This window comes from Lissotriton vulgaris, chromosome 9, assembly GCF_964263255.1.
Source record: "Lissotriton vulgaris chromosome 9, aLisVul1.2, whole genome shotgun sequence".
Lineage (NCBI taxonomy): Eukaryota > Metazoa > Chordata > Amphibia > Caudata > Salamandridae > Lissotriton > Lissotriton vulgaris.
The window spans coordinates 1,030,489,740-1,030,509,181 of record NC_141697.1 but is presented as its reverse complement, the minus strand read 5'-3'; the positions used below and the strand labels follow the sequence as shown (position 1 = coordinate 1,030,509,181).

Below are 19,442 nucleotides of genomic sequence, written 5' to 3'. Positions count from 1 at the left end.
GCAATTGAGGTATGTTTGATGAATGTCTGGGAGCATGTGTAAATGAGGTTTGATTTTTTTTTTTTTTTAATAGTGAAATGTGGAGAAGGGTATGTGTAGCCTTGCTGGTAAAACATTGATAATGTTTTCTCAGATTGTTTTGTTAAATCATGAGTATATATACACACGATGAAAGGTTGTGTGGATTAAAAAAGAATATGTTTTGAAGAAAAAATAAACAAAAAACTGATGAAAATTGTATGTGAATGTACATTGAATGTTGGGCTCAACATGTATGTATTAAGCAATCAGTGTAGAATTGACTAATACAATTTATAAAGCTACTGAGCAGGCGGTTTTTGCTCATTTGTCTCACACAGAGTGCTATGTCCCCGTGTGTGAGGTGTCAACAAAACATTCCGTCACCATGGTGCACACGTAAAGAACATAATCTCATGTACATAGTTGCAGTTGGAGCAAAGGTATGTGTGCAACAAAGTGATAATCTACTAAAACAAAAAAAAGACCGGGAACAGAAATCTATAGTTGGCCAAAATGTCAGTGGAAAGACCTACACATAGACAACATATCCCTAAAAAAATTTACAATAAGTAAAGACGAAAAACACTTTGTTGAGCGACAGTTTTAAACACTCAATAAATACTCTTCTGACAATCTTTTTAGCAACTAAACTTTATGCAAAACGTTCTCTACTAGGGTCAAAGATGCATATGATTGTCAACTATCAGAAACGTAGACAAGGATCACTGGGTTTAAAACACCAGAAGACAAAGAATAAACTTGACAGATACCAGGAGGAAATTCAGGATTGCAAGATGGCATCTGAGAACTTTCCCAACGCAAGATAAGTAGCGAAGGAAGAGATATCACTATCGAAATGACCATGTTTCCCCGTTGATGGATGAACAAAATGTTCTAAAAAAAATCAAACAGCCACCAAAACATTTGTAGTTCTGAAGCATATGAAGCGCACCTTGCCCCAACGCCACAAGGAAAATAAATGCATAAGTGATGGGACTGCTCAACAGCCTTCTTAATACGCTTCTAAACATCATGCTTGTTAAAGAACCCAAAGAAAGCATTTGCAATGCAATAGGTCTCGCAATAGGAAAGCGTGAGCTATTGGTATTGTAAATGACAATTTTATTTTAATATGTGTTGACTTTGAAAATATATAAATTAATAGCATTGTTATTCACAAAGCCAATAGCTTACACTTTCCTAATGCGAGTCCTATTGGCTATGGCAGTGCTTGTTGGTGGCAAGCAAGGAAAGTGATGTTGTGGTGCTGAGTTATGATGTGGTTGTGTATTAGAGTGAATTGGTGGTGTATTAGAGTGATGTAGAGTTAATTGGTGGTGTCCCAGAGTGATGTAGAGTGATGTGGTGGTGTCCCCGAGTGATGTGGTGGTGTCCCCGAGTGATGTGGTGGTGCCCCCGAGTGATGTGGTGGTGCCCCTGAGTGATGAGGTGGTGCCCCTGAGTGGTGTTCCTGAGTGATGTGGTGGTGTCCCCGAGTGATGTGGTGGTGTCCCCGAGTGATGTGTTGGTGTCCCCGAGTGATGTGTTGGTGTCCCCGAGTGATGTGTTGGTGTCCCCGAGTGATGTGTTGGTGTCTTGGCACCCTTTTTAGTCTGATGCTGAGGCACAGACAGATGGTGGTGCGCGATGTGCACGGGGGGGCGGGGTAGCAGCAGCCTTTGAAGTCTGATGCCGAGGCACAGACAAATGGTGGTGTGTTATGTGGCTGGCATTATGTGTGCACGCGCATAAATCACATGAACTGTATGCGATCCGCAGCCGTTTTGGTAGACTGTTCTTTTCCGCTTACTATAATCTCGCCGGAGCAATGCGCAAGCGCATTGGCTCAGGCGAGACCTAATAAAGGAAAAACCAGGAAAGGCAAAATATCACCCAAACTCCCACTCAACCAATTAAGCAAGTAGGTATAAATTACCAAGGAACATTTGCTCTTCAAAAGTCCTTCATTAGTGAACTCAACAATACAGAAAGAAATTTAAAAAAACGCTAAAGTGCTATAAACTTTTGGTGAAACTATACACCTTCCATTAACCTCTCTACCAGCAACTCATATCTGGTTATTACTTTAGTCCCCCTGCCAGCATTTCAATAGTACTATAGTCTCATTTCCACGCCATGTCTTGATTTCAGAAGCGGTGAAAAAAGCGATAAATCACTTGCACTGGAAAAGGTCTCAGGTGAGCCAGAAAGTTGCGTTTGTTGGCTTCTACTTTCCTCATTCCCATCTCTCCTTTTATCACTAACCTCAGTGACACTACAAGAGCATTTAGGGTGAAAGCAGGTTTGATTTGGGATCTCAGGTAAGGCCCCGTATCAACCAAACCCCAGCAGTTGGTGGTGTCTTTTAGGTACTCACGTGAAATCATCATATCTCAACAAAGGAAAAAGAATCCCTTATTTATCCTTTCCCAAAGTCCTTCGATTTGTTCTTTGAGTCATAATTTCAGAATCTGAAAATACTTTGCAGCTCATTCATTCGTTTTTAGGTATGGCTTGACAGCACAGCTGTCATCAGACTTTTGGTGAGCAACAGAAAGAGCGCCTCAGAGTACAAAATAAAAATAAAATAAAAAATGCCACCGAACTCGCATCCTGCTGCCGCCCCGCTAGCTCCAAACCTCCTGACTCCCCATGGTCCGAACTCATTCGCGATCACCTTCCCCCCCAAACTCTCTAGTAAAGCGAAGAAAATCTGCAAACATAGATTTCTCAGACAACATCCCGAGACTCTATTCGCCGACACCTACCACTGCGTCTCTAGAGGGCAGATCAAAATGGACCTTATCTTTCACACAGACAGGCCAGACTTCTGGTACTCTACTCTAAACACACATCTCAATATCTCTAAAACCACCACCACTCCCCTCAGTTGCAAATTGACGACCTCCCTCCCGAATCTCCAGTCATAGAGCGGATATATCTCCATCACCATTTTCACGAACGGCACAGTCTTAATTCAGGCCAAAAACGCTCACCTCAAGAGCTTTGATTCTCTCTTCCTCTCACTAAAAGAAGCCTCCTTGTCCTCACCAGGTCGCGGATCCACTACAGGCTTTCACTCAGATAGACAACCACGACAGGAGACGATTTAGACCTCCCCTGCAGTGGCCCAGACATCCACCTCGGCTTCAATCCGAGACCCCCGTCGCAGCTCCATTCCTCCTTTCTCCACTTTCTCCCAGGTTATAAGGCAGCCTCCACCCAGAGTCCCCCACAGTAACTCTTTCCCTCCTCCTTTCATTTACCCTCCGTCAATCAGACAACCAGGACACCCAGGCTCCTCCGCACCTCCTCTGCTGTCTCCTAGGGTGGAATTCCACCCTATAGCTCATACCACCCACAGCCCCCCGCCCCTGATTCTCTCTGGATCTGACACCATTCTCGAGGCAACATTCCCAGCGAGCAGACAGCCTGCCCTTCCAGGCCCCAAATCCCCTCCACTATCAACCTTCAATGGGGAACATCACCTTCCAGCTCAGACCACTAATTCCACTCCGTCCTCTCTTTACCCGGGACCCGTCTCATGCCCTGAGGCAGCATTTTCCTCTCCATTTACTCCTACTACAGAGCATCCAGGCAGCCTCTTTCACAATAATCCTCCTGAACAGGACTCTCGGCCCTCTCCAAACCACCTTCCAGTCAGAGACCCACCCCCAATCAGCAAGGACACTGCGGCCTCTGACTCCCTTCTTCACCCCTTGTTCCCTCCTCCCTCAGTCCCGTCCCGCTCACCCAAGATTACTCAGGATTCAGACACCCATCCACCCTTCATAGACAGCAGGACGCATCGCCTCTCCCTACTTGAAACACAGCTGGAAATCCTGGTTTGAGGCTTGAGTGAAATTGTCTCCGCCCTAACCCTTACCCGAAAATCCTCACATACACCCTTAGAGCAAGTCGATCTCACCCTTCCAAGCATAGGTAAGGTAACACCCCACACCGAGCCTCACGTCCCACCCAGACCCAAAGTCGGTTCCACTAGTAAAGGGAAGATCAGCTCCTTGGAACCACTCTCGAGAACATCCCCCTCACTTTCCTCTCAGACAATGATTCTCCCTGAGGCACCCCCCGACCTTCTGTGGAACTCGTCCCCAAAATCCACGATCCAAGTAATAACAGGCTTCAGAAGCAAACACCCTCCCCCGAGAGCCCCAGACCCCCGTCCCACCTTGCCCTCTTTCCAAAAGCCCAACCGAACGAACACAGAGAAGAACCCCCCATCAACTGAATGCTCATCAACTGCAAATAAGCCTCTAAACATAAATCCAAACTATCAGAAGCCATTCTCTCCCATGACATACAGATAGCATTCATAACAGAAACCTGGCAGAACAACCTCTCCTACCCTATCATGGATATGTTAGTTCCCCCTGGATTCACGATGATCAACAAGGACAGGCTAGGGAACATAGCAATCATCCACAAGAGCAACATCGCCATCACGGAAATCTCCTCTTGCACTTACAGCTCCTTTGAATGCCTCTCAGTCAACATCAAAATTCAGGATTCCAGACCCACACTCTGCCACCTTCTATATAATCCCCCAGGCAATTCCTCAGAATTCGGGGTTCACCTTTCCGACTTGATTACCCATTGCGCACAAGGCAACTCTAACTACATAATCCTGGGTGACCTCAATCTAAGGTGGAATGAAACCAAGAACCCACTCATTCAAACCTTAAATAACCTACTCCTGGCGAACAATCTGACACAACATTGCTTAAAAGAAACTCACCACAGAGGAGCCATCCTTGACGCCATCATAGCCGAAAGCAAGTCTATCACCATCGATCACAACCTCCCAGTCGACTGGTCCGACCATCACATAGTCCTCTTTCACATTAACCTTTCAATCCTGGACAGTATAATTCCAAAACGAGATCCTCCCAAATGGGTCAGGAACACAGCACAAATTCCACGAGCGGTCTTAGAAGAAAGAATCAGCTTGCTGCTCCCCTCTGCCACTGACCACCGCTCAACCAACGATATCACCTCTCTCTACAACACTAATTTTACGCTTACCCTAGACCAAATTGCTCCCATGAAACTAAAGAAAGCTAGGAACATCCCCTCTAGAACATGGTTCACCTCTGACATCAACGATGAAAGAAGACTTTAAAGAGCAGCAGAAAGAACCTGGAGGAATGATCCCTCAACCCTCACCCAGGATCAACTCCAAGCAGCCCGCAGGATGTACAAAAATCACATCAAGAATAAAAAGTCAGCTTTCTTCTGCTCAGCATTAGATAACGCAAAATACCGGCCTAAAGAGCGTTTCAACATCATCAGGAATCAGACCTCCAAACCCATCCCTCCCATAACCCGGGCATCCAAAGCTCGGTGCGACAGTTTCGCAACATTCTTTAACGACAAAATAGTCAAGATTGACCTAGCACTGGGCTTAAACCCCACTTCCCTCAATGAGATCAATATGTCCAAAAACCTTGTCAACGCTTTCATGAAACCTATACAACAGTGGTCATCATTCATTCCTATCCAGGAAGCAGAGATAGTCCATCTAATCTCCAAAGCCAAACCCTCAGCACACTCCCTGGACCAGCTACCGCCGCTCTTGACCAAAGACCTAACGCGAGTCCTAGCTCCATTATGGTGCAAGATCATAAATAGCTCTTTGAGCTCTGGATCCGTTCCAGACTGCCTCAAGGTAGGGCAAGTCACTCCACTATTGAAGAAACCAGGTCTAGACACAGAAGATCCGAACAATTTCAGACCTGTCTCGAACCTTCCATTTTTGGCTAAAATCATGGAAAGATGTGTACTCCCTCAGCTAACCCTTCACCTTGAAAACATCAAACTTCTAGATCCCCACCAATCGGGATTCAGAAAGGGTTGGAGCATGGAATCTGCAATCCTCAACGTCATAGATGACCTACTCAAGTCACTCGACTCGGATCAATGCTGCCTTCTCATCCTTCAAGACCTATTGGCTGAATTCGATACAGTCAACCACAATCTACTCCTAAGGGTTCTCCAAGAAAGAGCTGGTCTACAAGAGACAGTCCTTCAATGGTTCTCCTCCTTATTTCACAACCGATCACAGAGAATAAAAATCAAAAACTTTGAATCCGACCTCCACCCGGTCATCAGAGGTGTTCCTCAAGGGTCTGTACTCACCCCACAGCTCTTCAACATCTATATCGAACCCCTCACCTCTCAACTCAGAAAATCCAACATCCCCTTTCATCTATATGCGGACGACACGCAGCTCTATCTCGAAACAACCTCAATTGAGGACATCCAGAGACTAAACAACACGCTCAAGGACGTACAAGACTGACTCTCTACCAATCACTTGAAACTGAACTAAGATAAAACAGAAATACTAATTATTTCCAACAAAGATGATAACCCTCAAATCAAAGAATGGCTCAAAGCCATTGATGCCCTCAATGGCAACCTCTCCCTGGCAGACTCAGTGAAATCTCTAGGGATCATCCTAGACCCAAAACTTGACATGAAGAAACACATGTCAAGATCTGCTAAAAGTGCCTTTCTCAACCTAAAATTACGATACAAAATAAAACCCTTCCTCCCACCCAAGGACCTTCAACAAGCCACCCAGGCACTAGTCCTCTCCAGAACAGACTACGGGATCGCGACCTTGACAGGGTCAGCAAAATCTCACCTTGCCACCTTGAAGATGACACTTAACGCAGCAGCAAGAATGGTCTCCAGAATTAAGGAATTTGAGCACATCTCTCCAGCCCTCAGAGATCTCAGATGGCTCCCAGTGGAGTAGTGAGCCAGTTTCAAAACAGTCTGCATCACGCACAAAGCCCTGCACACAGGAAAACCAGAATACCTGGCCGCCAAACTCAACAGGGCAGGCCAGTCCAGAATCCTCAGGAGCTCCAGCTCTCTACTGCTCATCCCTCCCAAATCTCGCAAGCACAGAACTACAGCCAAATCTTTTGCTGGGAACGCCCCCAAAATCTGGAAATTCATTCCTCCCCACATTAGAACAACCTCCTCGTGTCTAAAATTCAAGAGACTACTCAAAGACCTCTTCCTCGACTGTACTCGAGAGATCTGACAGACCCTGGACTGCCCACAATCTGTCATCCCAGCTTTACCTAAATTCTGAGTCTGACAACAAGGTCGCTGCTCAAGATATCTTCTGGATACAAACATTGTGTTGACAGATTCTGTATGATTGATTTTCAGTCTGCTCACTTTTTTTATAATTTGTGAAGCGCTCTGATGCCCCTTGGTCTAGCTAGCGCTATACAAAACTACTAAAATAAATAAATACATAAATAAACATGTTGATTTCTACGTGTACAACATTTGACTTTACAGAACTTGTGTGCATCTACTGAAAAGGAGTATGTATAATATATGTATCAAATTTATAACGCGCAGGAATCACCCCCGAAGTGGTATCTCCGCGCTATCATTGCGGGAAAGTCAGATGACCATATGCAGATAAAATATACACCCTGAATAATGCAGCTTTCAGGACTTTCCTAAAGCGTACAAGATTGGAGCATTTACGCAAGACCACAGGTAGGGTGTTCCCAAATTTCGAGGCCAGATGGACAACAGTTTTGCCACCAATCCTAAGCTTCTTGAATCGGGGAACCACTAAAAACCTTTTCCCTTCTTACCTAAGATCACGATTGGGGCAATAGACTTTGAATTTATCCACCAAATAGCTAGGGATTGTGCCATACAAAGCTTTATGAGTGAGGCAACCAACCTTAAAATTAATTCTTTGGCTGATAGGGAACCAGTGAAGCTGTTTTAATAAGGGGCCATCCGAGGTCAGAGGAGGTTTTTTTTAGAGCCAGGCGGCCAGCCACATTTTGGACAATCTGTAGTCAGCTGATTAGGGACTCATTAGCAGATGCCAGCAGAGAATTGCAGTAGTGCAGGAGGCCAATAATCATTGCCTGAATCAAGGTTCTTCGCAACTCGAGTGGCAACCAGCGAAACACTTCGCAGAAGGCTTAAGGTATGGCAGCAGGTCCCCGTTGTGGTCATAACTTAGTCCCTCATAGATAGCAGAACATCTATGCGAACCCTAAGATTTTTTGCTACTAAGGTTGGAGCAGGGGCCAAACCTAATGAAGCAGGCCACCACCTGGGGGACCAAACGGCCTGAGCTGTACCAAACAGCAGGATTTCCGTCTTAGACGAATTTAACTGTAGACAATGGTCCACAATTCATTCTGATATCGCTAACATCCCCTTGGCAAAACGCTGCTCAATATCCTCAGAATCTTTATCAGAGGTCAAAAGCAGCTGGGTGTCGTCAGCGTAAGAGAAAGGGGTGAAACCGAGCTTACTGATAACCTTGTTCAGGGGGTCCACATTAACATTAAATAAAGTATGTATGTATGCATGTATGTGTGTTCTTATATAGCGCTTGACTTACCCTAGGGCATCTCGGCGCTTGCCTTGGGAACCCGTCCTGGCTTTTCCCTGTAAGATAACCCGTACTGGGCATCCCCAAGGTGAAAGCCAGGCATCCCGTCGCGGGGGGCCGTTGTGGAGATTAAGCAAGCTAATGCCCAGAGTTGCAAAGTGTGAACCCGTGATTAGAGTGTGCACCCGAAGCGAGAATTATCGAGTCCGTGGCCAATTGGGCTCAAGACCCTGCCGCGTCGGGAATTGAACCCTGGTCCCTGGTCTGACCTCTGCTTCAGAGTATGCCTCCTCTAACCAGTGAGCCACACTTCTCCATCTCATCTCCATCTCCAAGTTGGGCTAAGACAAGAGCCCTGGGGCACCCCCTTTGTAAGTTTTAACCCCTCCTCCCCGCCCCCCTCCAAGTGCAGGTATAGCACTTTTTCTCTTGAGGAAAAGCGTGTGCCCAATACAGCAGAACTGTGTAGGTTATAGAGGCAAATCGCTGATCAAGGCTATAGTCTTGAAATGCTTATTATAAAATGTTACGACAATGGCCGTAAGCCTGACATATTGTGAAAAGCATATGTTAAAGTCAATAGGCATTTGAGGGTGGATTGTTATTACTCTGTACTAAAGTCAGCAGAATAGTATTTTCTAATAAGGAATCTCACAGATTAGCATAGGGGCAACACATTTTATATTGGTTACTCCCACTGGGGAAAAGCGAAGTACATTACTTGCCCTGTTAGGCACTCTTCAGCAAAATAGTATTTTGTTTTGCATACATTTGCAATTTTTATAAATGTGTGCATGGTGGCTGCTTGTGAGAAAGCTCGGTATGTATATATGTACAAACAAATGTTGTTGAAGGACAAAACAAAGATAAAAAACACACTTTCAAATCATTTCTCCAATCGAGAAAGTATCCTACCGCAGGGCATCAGCACCATAACTGTTTATGACTGTCACCGGATCTGGGTAATTCTTCTTCCGTTTGCTCATTTTTTGACCATCACTAAAAATAAACAGAAATAGAAAATTAAACAAGCAGTCAAAAGGTAAAGTTTTTAAAAACTTTTGTACAGTGAAAAGGTGTTCGGAAAAACGAAGAGACACCTCCTGTCCATCAGCAGTCAACGTTTCGCTTCACGCACACACATCGTTTTAGCAGTAGCAGCAGCATACGATCCCTCACACAATGTAGTTAGCAGGCAGCGTAAGTTAAAAATAAATACCCATCCGCACGATCAGACACAACACAACAGCCTGCAGCAGCGCACCACCTCTCTGAACCGAACCTTCAAATCTCTAGCCTGTAAAACACTGAACACCGAACTCTGAGTTAATGGCACTCTGCGGCGTCTCCCACTGAAATATCACCACTAACGTTTTACACTATACAACGTGAAAATCGAAAGACTAAAATGGGGGAGAGGGGGAATTTACTGGAAAAGAGAGGAAAATAAGGTGGCAGGTGAATGGCACATGAGACGCTTTGTTTAAATGTTTCTTTCATTCTAGAATATGCAGCACTTTACCTTGCAGAATCCTGATTTATCTGGAATATTCTAACTATGGTACATGTGAAAAGATGAACAACAGCTGTGCAAGATCACCCTTAACATATTGTGGGGGGTCACTGAGCAGATTAACTCCATTAACTCAGAGTACGCATGCACATAGCAGCCATGGGGCTGAAGCACTTCTGTTTACGGGCACACCTACCAATGGGCCCTGAAGTCAGGCTAGGCAGAGACCAACCAGAAATGCACCCTACAATTCCAGACCATTTGTTTCAGCATCGCTGCAGGGACACGTGGGTCTGCAACAGCAGAAGCCATTGCAGCTCTCTCAAATAGCCCTCTGTACCACCTGCTGACGTGGATATATATCTCACACACACACACAGTATGTCATTGACGGAAACAAAGGATTACAGGGCTATGCCACAGCAAAGCCCTTCTGCAGTTCGCCAATCAGATACAAGCAACAAGGACCCACCATCTGCTATACAGGCTTCGAATGTTTGATACCAAAAAATACGCGATAACCCATCTTGCAGCAAGCAGGTAGCACATTAATTCCAAAATTTGCTCCAAATAGTACAAAATATGACATCACAAAACTAGGACTATACATTCTTTTACGTTATTTAATAAACACACAGAAAAGGATGGACAAGGGCATGAGATAAGTGAAAAGATGTGTACAGTGTTTGCAATAGGAGCCCCTATCTGTCAGCTTTGCTAAACCCAGTCCTCTGCATGTACTGTTGTTCGAAATGCTACGTCTTCTGGAAGGCCGGTGACTTCAGTGGCCAAGAATATCACGATAGGATTCTCGTTGTTAGGCCTGTCTGGGTGGTTTCTGCCCCACAACACTGTAAGGCAATGTTAATTTTAGCACAGGAAAAAAGGGATCTTAAAATACAACTCCTATAACTCCTTGTGCAGGAACCGGGGTTGTTTTATTAAAAACAAATGTTCACATTTGATTACAAGCTGCATTCAACAGAAAAATCAAGTTACTACTCTTCAGTATCATAAAATATGAACACTTTCCCAGATGGGGAAAGAATATGAACATTTTTACAGCAATGTAACGTCAAGAGCACCCGCGTCAAGTATCACTGTTCAGCATGAACACTGGAGTTGCACTGCTTCACCGGGAGTAAGGATATGGCTCCCTGAAATACTTCATGATTCTGCTAGTGTTAGTTCCATCCTGTTGTTCCCATGCCCCACTGAAGATAAAGAGGTAGCGGGCGGAACAAAAAATAACAAAGATCAAAAATAATGAATCCATTATACACAAGAGGGAAGACAAGAGGCTGGTAATTTCCATCAAGATAGTAATGCATGGGAGAGTAATGTAGAGAGGGGCAGGAAGCAGTTGATCAAATCATCTGGATCAGAGCTACTCAAATGAAGACCAATGTTGGAACCATACAGTCCTTGTTGAATGAGCATGAAAATCTACAGGTATTGACATTACAGCAAGTTCATCGAAAAAAGCCATCTGGAAATAGTCTGCTATTTGACAGCTTTACCGATTTCAACCTAATGAAACCTATAAAGAGGATGTCTCACACTCTGAAAACTTCGATTCTGAGGATGCAAAAACAGAGCGCTCCTGGAATCCAACTTGTGCATCCTCTCCTCCTCTTTACAGGGATGGGTAAGGAGAGAAAATCACTTCAGTAAAGTGAAGTTACCCCGAGTGATTCTAGTGCTTCAGACTGATTTGCATATGGCTGGATCCAAACTGAGATGGCAAGGTGTGCAAAAGAACGATGGATTGAAATGCTATCATGAGTGATAGCCAGTGCTTAGACAATCTGCAAGCATTACTCCAATCACCTTGTGTGTTAAGTGAAACTCAGTGACAATTTTCAGAAGATGACTTATCAGGAACAAAAGGTTTGTTGTTGAAACAAAATAAGAAGCCAAAATGGCTTGCAGCTCGGAGGTTAACGCCACCAAGTAGAGTATCTGCCACACAAGAAATATCCAAGGGCAGGAAAGCATGGGCATGAAAGGAAGGTTCATCTGAAATTAGAGTATCAAATTCAATTTCCAACCCGGCACTGAAAATGAGTAGGAATTTCGTTATTTCGCAATCCTCTAATAAGTCTTGGCACCACTGGAAAGTTGAACAAAGATTCCTTATCTGGGGGAAAAAGCAGAAGGATGAGGGAATCATTCACCATTCCAATGTTAAGGTCCTCCTCAGCTATAGAATGTCCTGATGAAATTTAAAATGTACTGGTAATTGGGAGCTCACCTGATAATATCAACTTCATTACACCAGGAACCAATTTATAAACTGACCATCTCAAGGTCAAATCATGTACATTTAGATTTTGGGGTTTAAGTTGTCCGTCATTGCAAAGGACTATAGACGTAACCAACTGGAGAAATTTGGGGTACCAGGGTTGCTTGACCCAATCTGAGGCAATTGGAATCCTAGAAGTCTTGTGCATACTGATTTTCTGGTTCACTAGAAGAGAAGTTGGGAAAGTTGTAGTGGAGATGAAATATTCACTGTAGGAACAAAATAAAAAACAGTATTAAGAATCTAACCATGAGAGAACAGGGTTTCCACTGAACACGTGTAGAAAAACCCTCTATCCAGAAAGGAAACTTCTTTTCTAGTGTCCCCTCACCCACCAGGGTTTCCCCTAGGTGGCATGCTTCATTATAGAGGTCCTCTCAATCCGCTACGGATTGAGGAGTACTGCGACTTGTAAAATTACGTAGAAGCACTTGTTTTTGGAAAAAATGTGTAGTGCAGTATGTGGAGTGGAATTAAGAATACCTAACTAGTGGGCTAATATTTTATCTCTGCTCCTAATTGATATGTTTAAAAATGGGGGCTTATACTGGGGAAAACAACCAGACTATGATGAGTATAGTGTCCCTAGTATTGGGTCGACATGTTTCGAGCCATCCCCTAAACCTCTTCACCAGGACCACACAGAGACTAACCCTGTGCCTCCTAAAGTATCATATGAATAGGAAACTGAAAGGTGCCCACCTAATGTGTGTGCACCAGTGATTCAATACATGCGTTTATACATTGATACATTGTATTTTTGTTAAGGCTGAAATATGCCCCATAGCCCGTAGGGGTTGAGGGGCTTGTAGTCACACCTTCAAAGCACACCTCACGGATAATCACCTAATGGCACCAAAGAAGTTTCCTTTCTGGATAGAGGGTTTTTCCACACATGTTCAGCGGGAACCCTGTTCTCTCATGGTTAGGTTCTTAATACCGGTATTCCGGATTTTGTGGATCCACTGTAGGAACAGAGCATCTGTGGGTAGAGAGCATCTCCAAGGAAGGTCTAGAATGAAACTCCAGCGAGAAATAGGAGGTGATATTATCTGTTGGCTCATGTGTAAAAAGGTTAATCTCTGGAGTGCTCCAGTCCTGAAACATCTGTTCTAACACTTCCTTTAGGATCCCCACTCAAATAGCGAAAGGTAAGCTGCTGAGAATGTCTATAGTCATATTTTCTTTCCCTCCAGATGAGCTTGGGACAGATCAATTTCTTTTTATCAGGCTGACACCTTAGATCTAGTGCCTCTTTGCAGAGCATTATGAACCCCATTACCCTCTGCTTGTTCAAGAAAAACATATTTGTGGTGTAAGAGTGAAGATATGTTTCCCTTTGCAAGTGTGGAAGGAACACCTTTAAGGCTAATTTGCCTGTCCTCAATTCCATGAAGTAGATGTGGAATATTTTATGTTGTTGAGACCTGAGAGAGGTAAACAAGAGGTCTTCAACTGGACACTCCCAGCAACAAAGCGATACATCTGTGACAACCTATGGCTGCAGCCAAGGTGGTATAAGGGTTCCTGTGCCGGAAAAAAAGGATGAACACCGGCAAAAGCAGACTGAAAACACTCAAGTAGTAGTAGAGCTGGTTCCACTGCTAGTGTAATGTCAGTTGGAGTGGTTTCATGCATGATTGGGTATGGGGGGGATCAGGAAAATGCAAGATGCTATGAGCCCAAGAAGTCCCAAGACAGACCTTGATGTCTGACAAAGATTTTCTGGAAGTGTAACACCATTGAACTAATGTTGTTCAATCAGGACTTAAGGGTGAAAGTGCATGCAGTGAAAGAATGCCCAAAATTGCCTCTATGAACTGTAACCTTTTGTTGGGAATCAGGGATGCTTCTCATCCAGTGTCAGGCCAAGGTCATGTAAAAGGGTGTCCATACTGGACAAGGGTGTCTCCCACAAGTCCAGGGATGATATATTTAGGAAGCAGCTATTCAGATAAGTGTACACATAGATCCCGGGCCGTGCCAGTCAGCCACATTACTCCTGTGAACATGTGATGAATGGGAGATTAAGTTATATAAAAGGGGAGCATTGCACTTTGGAAGTGCTCAGCCCCACAACAAATTCTGTATTTCAGAACTAATGACACATGGAAATAAGCATCTTGTTGGGCCAATTAGAAAAAAACTGTCTTTTGCTTGGGTAGCTTGAAGCGCCTGCAGTAGCGTTACCATCTCAATATTTTCCTTCATAAGGAAGTCGTTCAGGAATTTCAACTTCAAAATTGGATCGAGCTATCCCCTTTTCTGGGCACCAGAAAGCACACAGAATAACCTTTCATCCTTTTCCACTGGAGGAACATGCTCTGGAATGAATTAAGCAAAATGTTTGCGTGGGGGTGGAGAGGAGGGATGAGGCACTTTTTAAGAAAGAGAGGGAATAACCAATTATCCCAATCTGAAGGTCATTCCTGCCACTTTTGAAAAAATTCCAACTCCATCCCCCCAAACCTCACCCCACCCACCGAAGCCATGTGCACACAACAGCTAAGACCTTAGAGAGGTTTTGTAGTGTTCAAGTGGGAAAGTAGAACAATAAGTCTACCTATTTCTTCCCGAGCTCTTGTCTTGTGTTGTGCTGTTGTGGAGGCAGCTGCTCCTGCTACAGCTCCTGATACTGTTGATGGATGCGTGCTGCAATATAAGCCACACTCAGAGCTTTGCTTGAATCTCTACAGGGAGTTACGAGCCTTCTTTCCAAAGAGAAAATGCTTGCCTTGCTGATGTTATGGCGAGGAAGGATGCCATCTTGAGGGTAAGTAGACAGAGGACAACTGTGAATCGGTTCGAAGGAAATGCACATTAGGTGAGTACCAAATTCAGGTCCCACTGCCTCATCACAAACAGTGTTGGTGGAAACATGTGAGCAGCCCCTTAAAAAAAAATCACTTGACAACCAGTGATTTGAAGAGGGATAGCTGCTTTAACCATTGCCACAGCAAGATTTTGCGGTGCTAAGGACAAGCAAAATAAGTGAACTTCTGATAAATGTGTATGTAGGGGTTATATGCTCTGTGAAGAACATTAGATAAACTTCTCCCAGCATCAGTGCTAAATTTGAGCCGGTGGTTGCTGATGGGGTGCAACAGCACAAATATTTGGAGACCAGCACTTATTTTTCCGCATCAGATATTTCAAAAGTGCAAGCGAAGAAGAAACACATGCATGGGAAGACGGAGGATGAGAAAGATGGCAAAACCTTCACAAACTGAGAAAGCAGGAACATGCAAGAGCTGAGTAAAAGGAGCAGGAAGTGTTGGCTGTGGATTAAAGACTGAAAAATAATGGTAGTATCCCCCATGTGACACTATCGGCCATATGTATCATTCTAAATTGCGATTGCAAAAGCCGAAATTTGTAGAATTTCGGCGATTGCAATTGGGCTTAGTGGTAAGTATTAATTAAAAACTGCCTCGCAAAATAAGGAATCACAAAATTTGTGATTCCCTATTTTGCGATTGCATTTAAGGAATCGCAAATTGCAATTTCTTAAATGCAACGTAAGAAGTACAGAAAAAGTAAAATTTGGCCTTAAGGAATTGCAAATTACCACCAACTTCAAGTTGGTGGTAATTTGCGATTCCTTTGAAAAATGCATGGGGAGGGTTTCCTTAATTGCAAATCGCACTTTGCGATTCGCAATTAAAGAATATGTAGGATTCGCAAATCTTTTTGCAAATCCTACATACATTTTGTTTTGTGATTCTTAAATCACAATGCTCTAAAATTTGCTATTTGAGAATCGCAAAACCAAATTTTCATACATATGCACCTATATTCCTGCACACCAAACACTTCCTTGTTCGTACAGTTCCCACACAGTCTCAAATAACTGTTATTAGTTATTTGAGACTGTATGGGAAATGCACGAACAAGTAAGTGTTTGGTGTGCAAGAATATCGTGTGTCACGTGGGGGACACACCTTTATATTACTACTTACTGACCCTGACCCCTACGTTCAAGTAAGGGTACCTCTCAGAACTTTGTGGATTAAAGACTACTAGCCTTAGTATACAGCATGCACTCATTTATTTGCACTGGCCGCTGGTTCTGAGCCAAATGTTGGGCACCGGCACTCTACCTTTCATAAATTAAGCACTGCGCAGCATCCAGTGTAAATGGACTTGGTAGATGGGCACCTGGCTTCCAAGATGACACCAATCAGTTTGGAAGGAAAGTCAAAAGACATCAACTGTGGCTGCTCAAGTTCCACGCATGGTGGTGTAGGTTGTTTAGGACTCTGCAGTGCTGCTTCAACAGGCGGTCCTCCGGAAAGGGCAGCCAAATCAGAGGACATGTATTCATGGCCAGAAGCACTGGGTACCACACTTTCCTTTCCCAGTTAGCGGCCAGTAGGTTGACCACGGTCTGGAGTTTCCTGGTCCCAATGCTGGTGAAAGGCATCGCTGAGGGATGACTTGCTTGGGAACTCCAACGTGTAAAAGTTTGGACACAGCACGTTCTCTGCTGTGTAAAATAGACTGAGCCGAAGTTCTCCCTCTTGCTAGAAAACGCCCTGTGGCACTTCCGAATGTCACATGTGACTTATTATCTGCTAGGCACTGTCACCTGAGTGTGTTTGCACTGGTGTGTAAAGATTCCACCAGGTGCTGGCTAATGGGGAGATGCACTGAGAGTTCAGCCACTTCCAGAGGTGCAGTGCCTCCTGACTAAGGACCCACAACTAGGGATGAGTGCTAAACTCAGCTCCTCCGGTGGACTTTGCAGAGTTTAGCCAACTCCTTACTCCTGTTGGAGTTCTGGAAAAACTCTGCCAAACGCTGCGTGGCAGAGTTTTCGTTTGCACGCGGCTTGCCAACATTAAGTTGGCGAGCACGAGCGAGAAAACAAAGCACTTGACACCTTCCGGTGAGATTTCTCAACGCGGGCAGTTGAGGCAGGTACTGGAGTAGAAAATATACTTGAGCGGCAGAAGGAAGCATCGCCCTCTGGCGCGCCGCGTGGAGCCGTTCACGTTGATTGTACAGCGTGGGACAAGCGCCCGGTGCTAAAAAGGAGTGCGAGCAGAGGTTTCGTACTGAATTTTGCCACTCGCAGAACCTCATGGAGTTTTTAGGTAACTCCTCAGAATTCCACAGAGTGAAACTCCGCATGTTCCAACCACCCCTACCCACAACCCCACACAACACAGTTTGCTGCAATAACACATGGCGGTTATGTTATCCATGAAAATCTGTGCCCCAGGAACACTTGCAGTGCCAAACTAAACGCTTGCAATTCCAATACATTTATGTGGAGGCAAGCGTCCGGCAAAAAAATAAGTTTTCTGATCTCCACCTCTCCCAGATGACCTTCCCAACCCAGCAACAATGCATCCCTTATGACCATTAGCTGTGGGTAGAGTAAAGAGAGGGGTATGCCACCAGTCCAATAGTGGCTAATCAGCAAGTATTGTGTAGTCTCCTTGGACACCTGGAAAGAGGCTGACCGGTTGCCTTGGTCCCACTGCATGGCTCGTATGTGCCTCCTTACGTGGTCCATGAGCAGGATGCAGGTGGCCAAGAGGGCCAAAATCCTCAGAGCCGCTCTCACTGAGACCCAAGTCAAAGGTTGAAACATCAGGAGGACTTCAGAAATGTCCTGGACTTGTTGAGCTAGAGGGATAGCTCGGAAGAGCACCATTCCTAGGATGGCTTCAATGAAGGGGAGTTGTTCTGAAAGAGTGAAGTCTGACTTCAGCACTTTGATGGAAAAATTCTACGATGTCAGTAGTTCAGTGGTTGACTGGCGGTGGTTCATGGTAAGGCTAGTATTGTATTTCCAACCTACACAGACGGGCTGTGACCACCACCATTATCTTCGTGGACACCCGAGGCACACTGGTAAGGTTGAAGGTGAGCACGGAAAACTGAAAGCGCTCTTGGACAACCTTAAACCGCAGGTAATGTCTGTGGGATAGCAGGAAAAGATGTGAAAATATGCATCCTCCAAGTCCAGCGCTACCACTTAGTCTTCCGGATACAGTGCAGGAAGAACTTGGCCAGGGATAGCATCCTGAACTTGTCCTTACGAAAGAAGTTGGTCAGAGGGTGAAGGTCTCCATACCTTTTTGGCACCAGAAAGTAATAGGAGTAGCAACCAGTCTCGATCTCTAATGTTGGCACTCCCTCTATTGCTTCCTTGGCTATGAGAGCTTGAACTTCTCCATGAAGAAGGACAAATGGTCCTCTGGGAGGTATTGTGGAGGCATTGTGGTGCTGGTGACATATAAGACGGAAAGGGTATGAAGTATCCATTCGGCAAGATCTGGATCACTCATTGGTTGGACGCGATGCTCCGGCATAATGTTTCTCCAGCGGAGCATGAAAGAAGATATAATCTCCTCCTGGGCAGGTGGGGGGGGGGGGGTCAGGTTTGGGCAGCTCCTTGCCCCTGAGGGCCTGGAGGCTGTCAGCTTGCTCCCTGGTCTCAGCATCAAAAAGGCTGGGATGCCTGTTGCTGCTGAAGCGTATATTGTCTTTAACCCTGCTGGTAGCCCTTACCAATGACTCAAATTGGGTGATGCTGTTGGAGGAACTGGAAAACTGATGGAGTTAAACCCAGAACAGGCAGTGACCGTAGGCTCTTTTAATCAATTCAATTCAAAATAGTCTTTATTCGATATTTTTCAATCATAAAAGACATTTACATACTTGCCCCCCCACACAACAGATAGTAAGATCCATAATTAATCATTTCAACTTTATCTAAAAAGAAAAAAAGAAAATAGACTAGCTCATCATTGTGCTATTAAAAGGAATCCATGGATCCATTCTTTAAATATATTATATTAAAAAGAATATAACAGTATTAAAAAGAAATTCATTCGATGCTAAATACATCAGTCTCTTAATACATTTTACAAAGTCAAATAGCAACATGTAACAGCGGACCCAGGGGTTATTGCAAACTCATTTTACGGGCCCGGATTATCCACATCCAGTGAAAGAATTTAGACATGGCTATAACAACTGGCTGAGAGGTATCAGTTCTTAAAATCCTAATAGCCTCACTGGCAGTTTTGAGGCCTAACTGAACACAAATCGGTTTTTAGCCAGGATTTTCTAGGTGCATTGTATTCTGGGCAGGCGAACAATACATGCCCAATATCTTCCCTTTGTTCAGGACAAAAGGGACACACCGAACTTTGGTTCCCATGCCATTTCGCAGTTAA

At 44.5% G+C, this 19,442-nt stretch overlaps 1 protein-coding gene across 1 annotated transcript in view; it reads right to left on the bottom strand.

Annotated features, from left to right (window-relative positions):
- The window catches only part of IARS1 (isoleucyl-tRNA synthetase 1), a 553,819-nt gene that overhangs the window by 250,325 nt on the left and 284,052 nt on the right, over positions 1-19,442 (bottom strand). Inside the window, exon 18 of the mRNA XM_086938943.1 lies at positions 9,347-9,430. Within this exon, the coding sequence (XP_086795069.1) occupies positions 9,347-9,430 (84 nt within the window). The remainder of the gene's footprint in view (positions 1-9,346; positions 9,431-19,442) is intronic.